At 49.4% G+C, this 8514-nt stretch overlaps 1 protein-coding gene across 1 annotated transcript in view; it reads right to left on the reverse strand.

Moving 5' to 3' along the window:
- Positions 1-8514, reverse strand: part of COL6A6 (collagen type VI alpha 6 chain) — a 115865-nt gene that overhangs the window by 22964 nt on the left and 84387 nt on the right. The window contains exons 31-32 of the mRNA XM_006158514.3: positions 8285-8296; positions 5743-6236 (exon numbers count right to left, since the gene is read on the reverse strand). Of these exons, the coding sequence (XP_006158576.1) occupies positions 5743-6236; positions 8285-8296 (506 nt within the window). The remainder of the gene's footprint in view (positions 1-5742; positions 6237-8284; positions 8297-8514) is intronic.

Here is an 8514-nt window from a genome sequence, read left to right on the forward strand (position 1 = left end):
GCATAACAGACGGGGAACCTGTGCTCAGCGCAAGTCCCCTCTGGAGAGTTTGCGTTTGTAAGCTGCCTGGGGTAGAGGGAAGACTCCCAGGGGGTCATGTAGGAACCGAAGCTTTTAGGCAGATTTCTAAATATAATACAGAAGGAACGCAGGACGCTGGGGAAGACGGAGTGGGGAGACACAAAGTAGTGAACGTGAGCACCGCGTGTACGAGAAGTGGCTGTGATGGCAGGACAGCATGGCATGGACAGTGATGGTGAACAACGGGGCTTCCTGTGGTGGAGCGCAGGGCTCTGTGCCACGACCCGCTCTGCGGCTCACTCTGGGAAGTCTGCCTTTCTCACCGATCCTTCATGCGTATGGATTCTTGGATGAAATGCTGACTGGTGTCCAGGCGAGCTCGGGGCGAAAACAGAGCCCGCCTACCCGACGTGGGACAAGAGGACTCCCAGTCGATGGCTAGATTCTTGGATTCTGCGTGGACTGCGTGCATCAATGTACCCAGGCTAGCCCAGCCTGGTTTTGGTGATCACAAAGACAATGCAAAGACTAGTTTGCACTGTTCGTGACTTCCAGGAGGTGTATTTGTGCAAATGTTTCGATTATACCCTGCCCTCGTCCCACCTGGATGACAGCGAGTGACGAGAGACCAAACGCTGGGTCAGTTCAGGGAGCATGGGTAAGGCCGCCCGGGAGGGGTTTCCTCCTTAAAGAGCTTCGTTCTTCCTTCTATGAACAAGGAGGGGTGAGCTCTGTTGTCAGTGACCTCCAAATTCTGAGGTTGGACTGAGCTAGAATGAAAACAAGTCTGAAAGGAAACTTGCAAAGAAGACTATTCAGGGAGGTCTCTAGGCTGAACCCGGCAGCTCCCCCATGAATCAGCCTCGCACAGTGTCATGTCTTAGCACTGCGCCACTGTCCAGCCCTGGCCAACCATCAGGATCCAGGAACAAACCTCACGGATCTCATGAGCTGGAAGAGAGCTTAGGAACCCCCAAATCCAACCCTTCTCCCCAGGTAAGGAGTGTGCTCCAGAGGGTGGAACAGGGAAGAGGAGGGTGAGTTTTGCTTTCTCCAAACAAGACCTACCCTCCCTCTCTGTAGGAGCCACCTTTCTGATTGTGGTTCTCTACGTGTGGGTCCCAGCTTCATTCAGAGCGGTGTTTTCCAAGATGTTGCCCAGGCTGGTGCTAACTCGTCTTGTGTTCTGCATAGCCACAGCATGACAACTCCCACGTTTCTGGCAGTGGCCCTCCTTGATAATTTAGGCTCACATTTGAAACATGCATCAACATCTTAGTGTCAAGCTAAAGGACCGTGAATCTTATCATTGATTATAACAACCTGCTTCACTGGGGACAGTCCACGGGGTGTCTGTGGTCTTCTCTGATAACCCAGCCCCACTCTGACTAAGTGATCTCCCCATTAAAAAGGTTTGGAAGATAAAGTTTTAGGGATCCTTTGCCCTACTACATACGCTGGAATAACTATAGTTAGCATGTGAGAGAAAATTTCTTTCAACTGGCCGTGGGCTGGGATCTAAAATAAGAAGATATTATTTTTCACTTCTCTTATTGCTCACGCTCCTGTGGATTATTTGAAGCAGCACCAGTTTGGATGAAAGCACAGCTGCGAGATGCACAGGGGGGTGACGGGCATGCAGCAGGTCGTTCCGGAGACGCTCTGTTCTTTCCTGTATAAACATCACAGGGCTCCAGAACTCCACGCTCAGGAAGAGTACTGTTAATATTATGGGTGATCTTTCTCTTTAAGCAATTCTATATTAACAAAGAAAACCCTTCCCAAAATAAAAAGGCTTGGCGCTCCAAACTGGTAAGGTTTCCCGTGAAAGATCTTCCGCATCCGACTCTGCCTCCAGTCACTACAGGCATCTGCGGTGTTGAACGCGACATGGGGTCTCTCACAGGCAACATAAAATAGCGGAGTGAAAGAACAGTCAGGCTGAAAGGGGGCACATTAAGAGAGTATTAGAAAGGGAGCTCCAGCCTAGATTAGGAGTCTTAAGAGACAGCCTGTGAAATCTCATCGTAAATAAAAGGTAACTGCCAGACTGAGGGAAACCCAGTGACAAGGCCGAGGCGGTGAGGTTTTTCCAGTAGAAAACGCCTTCCGTTTCAGAAGGGATGAAGAGCTCATCACTCGACCTCACGCTGCCGTAAAGTGGTCACCGCAGTCCATTCGCTAAGGAAGATGGGAACCAGCCCAGGCTCTCGGTCCTGACTCCACACAGGGTTATCGGACTCTCAGATGAAGAAGATTTAGCAAAGCCATGGTACGTGCTGAAACACACGAGGGGCTTAAAATACGGCCTCCAAATGAAGATGCATTGTGTCACTGGAGTTTTGAGTTCTGCTTGTCAACAATAATAAAGGACAGCCTAGCTGTTGGCGGCACATGCTGTTAAAACGCTGTGCTCTGCAGGCTGAAACCCCATGGGAAGTCTGGGTTAGACTCCCAGTCCAACCCACAGGCCGGTGTGGCAAGGTGGTGCACGCCTGTAGGAGAGACTCTGGAGGCTGAGGCGGGAGGACCACGAGCTTGAGGCTGGCCTGGGTAACATAGCAAGACTCTGAAGAAAGGCAGAACCTGTGGCGTGTGCCTGTGGTCTCACTTGGAGGTTCATGGAGGAGGATTGGAACATGGTGCCACTCTGTCTTAGGAAACAAAACAGCAGTTTAAGTGTAGGTAAAGCACAATGGAAGAGAAGGGATAGAAGAAAGAAAAAGAAAAAGAAGGCAAACGGCGAAGCTGCCATGCAGTCTCCCTTCTGTAGTGCCAAGCACTGAGTTCTAACTGACGGTGTAAGGCCTTCCAGACACCCCGGCTTAGTTCCAGCCCTAGAGCATGGTAGGCCCTGCGGTTTGGAGCTTACTCTCATCCTCAGAGCTGATGATGGTACCTCGTGTACACGAGGTGCTCACCGAACACTGGATGGATGAGTGAACCTTGGGACCAATTCCGCTTCTGACTTCACCTCTAGCTCTTCTGTCCCAAGGAGTTGGCACCAACCCCGCTTAGGTTTATGAGGGTCTGTTAGCAATATTTGAACCTGCATCACTGCTCTTTGGAGACAAACTCCTTCAAGAAAAGAGTGAAGAATATTTAGATAATTTGGGTACAACCAAGAAACCATCGATTTCCACAGCGAGACCATGAAACTCATGAGTTCAGAAGGACGTTTTCACAGGCTGTAAACTCTGCGCATGTTTTGAGGGGTGGGTGGAAATGTGTCAGTTTAAGCCTCTACCACAAGTGCCATCAATCGTTTGCATCAGTAGGAAGCTGTCTCTTGTTTTGTGACTACAGAAAGCCAAGGGATGAGGGGTCTGGACTCTCTGGAGCGACTGCTCTCACCGCTTCACTCGCATAGGCTGGCCTTGTCTCTTCTAATTTATGTGCATTTTCCTTTCTGAGAGGACACATCGACCTTTTCATTCACAGCATTCTGAGAGTTAGTTCAATGATGCTAATCGCAGTGCCAGCCCTTCCACAATCTAGACTTCATTATTATTAAACAGATTTTAGTTTGGCCTCAAGCAACTGAACGATGATGATAACAAAAGCGAAAGCTGATTTCTGACCACTTCCTGTGTCCCAAACATAATGTGGAATGTGGCATCATTTAATTTTCGCACAAACTGTAGGAAATAGGCACTGTTTCCTTTATTTTACAGAGGTGACATCTATTTCAACTCTGTTCTGCTTATTTTACACTTTTGCAGAAAATTATAAAGCTAGAAAGGGTCTTACGAAGCCACTTCATCCTATTCTTCAGTCTCTAGAAAGACAGAAGCCACCCTCAACAGCTGAGTAACTGCTTCTCTCAAAGACCTTCAGAAAAGGCCTTTTTCTGAACACTTGCATCTAGTCCATTTCATCTAGGCCAATGATAAATCAAAACTGACTTCAGAAAGTTCTCACTTAAACCTAACGTTTCTAACTGCTATTACCTCAGGTTTCTCCAATATGAGATTTTGCAAGCTTGGATTTCCATGAACTAATTTTCTCCAACAGTAATTTTTCATGCACTTGAGGAGGATGGTTTAGTTATATCTTATCTTCCTTTCTCTAGATGAAATAATTTTCAAATGGTCTTTTTGTTTAGGTTCCATTTTCCGATACCCTTTTGCTCTCCCTGGGACCCTTCTTCATGGTCTATCTCCATATGAATGGAAAGCAAAATGCCATGCTGAGCCAATACTGGTTACTACAGGAATGCTTTGCTGGGTCCAGCAGGTCCTCTGTCATGGAGGCTGACCAGGAGCCACTGTTGACTGAGTGTTTTAAAGTTATACCTGGTTGTCTTAATCCCAAGTAGTTTATTTAGCAATTCTGCACATTAGATTCTCAAAGTGAGAAGTTGTAACTGGAATGGGCTTTCCTTTATAAAATAAGGATCTTCACATAATTGACAAAGTTATAAAGTCATTCAGTTGGTTTTCATTGTCCAGCAATGACTACTACCCGACTATCTGAAGCAGGAGTCCCCTAACCCCCAGTGGCAGTCTGAGCCTGTTAGGAACTGGATGGTACAGCAGGAGGTGAGAGACAGGAAAGTGAGCAAGTTCCGCCTGTATTTACAGCCACTCCCCATTGCTTGTATTAGGGCCTGTGCTCCGCCTCCTGTCAGATCAGCAGTGCATTAGACTCTCATAGAACCACAAACCCTATTGTGAACTGCATGTGAGGGATTTAGGTTGCATGCTCCTTATGAGAATCTAATGCCTGGTGACCTAAGGTGGAGCTGAGGCAGTGATACCAGCACTGGGGAGCAGCTGCCAATACTGCATGATGGTGAGTTGTATAATGATTTCATTATGTATTACAATGTAATAATAGAAAAAAAGTGCACAATAAATGTAATGCACTTGAATCATCCCATACCATCCCTTCTCCACCCCACGGAAAAGTTTTCTTCCACCAAACCAGTTGCTCATGCCCTAAGTTGTTGGGGACTATTGAGCTAAGAGCCATCCGTGTATGTTCACTGGTTGGCCTTCCTGATTCTGTATCTTTAGACCCAAAGCACCTCAGGAAGTAGGTCGGGAAGCACCAGAACAACAAGCCTGCAGCCAGCTGACATGGTCGCTTAGATGAGCTAACCTGCAGATGACTTAATTTCTCCAACGTGGGCTTTCTCACCCATAAAATGGGAATAATAACTCTATCTCTTAATATTTTGTACCTCCAACCTGTGAGACACCTACATAGGACAACGTATGTGGGGGGTTAGCATGTTCCCGGCACATAGCAATGAATACTTAACATTCCACTCTGCCAAACCCAAGTCTTTAAAAAACAATAATAAACAGAAAACAAACAAACAAAAAAAAGAGAAAAGTTTCTAACCAAATAACTGATTTTGAAGGCAATGAAGTGTATTTCTATACTTTTTTTTCTTTAGGTTTTTGCTGTGTGCTCTCTGGAGAGAGACAGAGAGATAGAGAAGGAAAGTGAGAAGTCACCCCCTGCCTCCCACATCCTCTGATGGAGGGATGGGGGTGGCCAGGACTCAACCCCTCCTCCATTCTCCTCTGCCGGCTCGCATGCACAAGTGCCTGCGTGAGTCTCAGTTGCCCGTCCAGGGTCGGTGGGAGGCTGGCCATGTGGAGTCCAGCACCTTAACACACCCCTTCCTGGCCCTATATTCCTACACTTTCTTACAGGGGTGTGTGTACAGATGAAATAAAAGTTGTCGTGGGAAAGGCTTCACCGTCTTACCGCAAACGAACGCTTGACGGAGGGCACGTTGCTGAATGTGATCACCACGGGGACGATGTCCAGGGCGCTGAACTCCATGGCGGCAGTGGTGACGGCCTGGGCGTCAGAGGACGGACCGCTGCTGAAAAACGTGGCGATCCTTCTTGTGTGCGTCCCCGGAAGTGTTCGCTTGAAGACGTTCCTGGAAATAAACCTCATGGCCCTGCCGATGTCCCTGCCTCCGGAGGCCCTCTCGTAAGGGATGGCTTGGATTTCCCTGAGGAGCTGGTCCTTCCGGTGGGCGTCTGAGAAGCGCAGCAGGTGCCTGGGGTGGGAGTCGTAGGAGAGGACGGCGACACGCGCCCCCACCGGGCAGCTATTCTCCCGCACTCTGAGGCCCCTCACCAGGGCGGCCACCAGCCCCTTCATGCGCTCAAACTCCTGCTGCGTGACGTCCCGCGACTGGTCCAAGACAAACACCAGCTCGGTGGGGTGCACAGGGCACTCAGGCTTCCCTGAAAGGCAAGAACACGCCCTTCATCAAGCAAGTGCTTCCTGGGGGGCGGGAGTGGAAGAGGAAGTGATTCTAAGGCTAACTATTCAAATACACTGTTTAAGCATTAAATAATTTAAATGCTACTTAAAAACATGTAAAATATTAAGTATTTAAATCTGGAATAATTACAGATACTATTCTAAAAGCTGATTTTGCTCTTTTGAGTCAGCACAAAAGATAACATCTAGAATTCAACTTGAGCTTTTCGTGGAATTCGTAAGTTAATCACCAAATTCCTTCAAACAGTGGGGAGCACCTGGATGCCCTTCTCCCTGAAAACATGGGATCAGAGACCCCTTTATTCAGACTAAAACACAGTGTTTTTTTTCACGTGGAAATGTAATGAAAGTTAAAAGGATGGCTGTGAAGCATCTTCGGTAATTTTGGAGAAGTTGGAAGAGTGCGACATCCAGTATTCCGAACAGACTGCTAGACGCAGGGAGCACGCCACAACGGTGGTGCTGGGAGCCTGTGCCGACGCCTCCTGGCCGTGCAGCCTCGTCCACGTGCCTAGTCTCCTCGGTAAAGTGCGAGCGTAACATCACGACTGCGTGGTCTGGGAGGGGACTGAGTGAACCAACATGGGCAAGCACTGAGGGCTACAGGGCCTGGCACGTAGTAGGTGCGCGGCCGCAGTAAGCCAGGGGCCACGGCCGGCACACGGACCTTTGCGCTGCGGAAGGCCACCACCATCGGCAGATCACTACTGGGACGAGGAAAGCCTGCGATGAGTTTTATTTAGCAGGCAAGAAAGGCAAGTTTACCCGACAGTTATGTTTATTACAGAGGAGCTTTAAACTCGCTTGCTCAGCTCCAGCGTAAGCACGCACTGCAGGGTCAAGTACCCTTATTAGTCGTCACCGGGCCGTTCCATCTCTAATCCAGCCGCTGCGTGGCCCCCGTGTTCTCTCAAGCACGCCTGTTTCTGCCTCCCTCTGAGTCCGCCGTACCGCGTCCCCAGCTCCTAGGCCAGCCTCGCCCGCCTGTGTAAGCCGGACTCTGCACGTGGTTCTGTGCACGGAGCTCTCGCAGAGCTGGCTCCTTCGTATTCTTTCTTGTATTTCTAATGATACTGTTTTTAATTTTATTTTATTTTTGATGTTTTGTACGTGTTGCGTATCTTTACAATGTTGAAAACGAGTCTTCCAGCACGAATACCTCGTGTGTTAGCCCAGGTTAGTCCAAACTTCCCTTTTGCCGCCTCAGAGAAGCGCTCTCCATCCAAAAGCATCTCTCCCTCCCTAACGTCCCCGTTGATGGAGGATCCTGTGCTCTCCCCTTTCGCCATGAGAGGATTCTAAATTCTTTCCATTTGTTATGATTGGGGCTCGTGTGCAGATGGAAGTTTCTGAGGACAGGAATCCTGCCCGTTACTCACACGGCATGGGTGCAGGACAGGGAATGCCTGCGGTAGGCCTGCCCTACACGCTGGGAGCAGAGGCGAAGCACCGCAGCTGGGCGGAGCACTCACAGGAATGGACAGGGTGTGCATGTACGAGGCTGAGGGCGGGTTTGTGCGAAAGCAGCGTGTAGGAGGCATTTGGAAAGGCCTGGGAACTAGCGCTGACAGGTAAGGAGCTGACTGGCGCCCAACATGGGGCGTGCGGTCTGTGCTTGAGCAGCACCTAAGCCCCGCACTGCACTTATCTGACCACTCTGCCTTCTGTGCCCAGTCGCTAACCACTGCACTCAGAGACAGCATGACAGAGACAGAGGGAAGTGGAGGGAGAGAGCATCGCAAACCAGGTTAATAGCAAGGTGGGCAGTAACACGCGTTGGTAAAATCTTAGCGATAATAAAAAAGCAAAGCAGTTGGTGGGGAAATAGCTGCACTCAGCTACACCGAGTGATTTATTGGAGATAGGTCCCTGCTACCGGCACAAGGCCGGAGAGACGCCCAGACACATTTACACCCGTTGGCGGGCAGCCCACCGTGCGAGCTCATCTTTCCAGCTGCACGGCATTCTGGAGCTTGATTAAAACATGCTGTAAATAAAGATTACTCACCGTGTCCGCCAGCTGGGGAGGAGAACAAAGGATACTGGGTTATTATTTGGTAAGAGGAGAGACTTCTCACGACAGCAAGGCCCTGTCCTGTGCTTTTATGTAAATGACTCAGAAGTCAAGGCGATGGGTGGGGTCTGGAGAAAACGCACAGGGCCCAGCACCTCGGGAAGAGCATTGGCTCCTTCCATAGGGAAGGGGGCAGAGGTGGGACAAGGAGGCCACTTAACCGC

This window comes from Tupaia chinensis, unplaced genomic scaffold (assembly GCF_000334495.1).
Source record: "Tupaia chinensis unplaced genomic scaffold, TupChi_1.0 Scaffold000601_1, whole genome shotgun sequence".
Classification (NCBI taxonomy): Eukaryota; Metazoa; Chordata; class Mammalia; order Scandentia; family Tupaiidae; genus Tupaia; species Tupaia belangeri.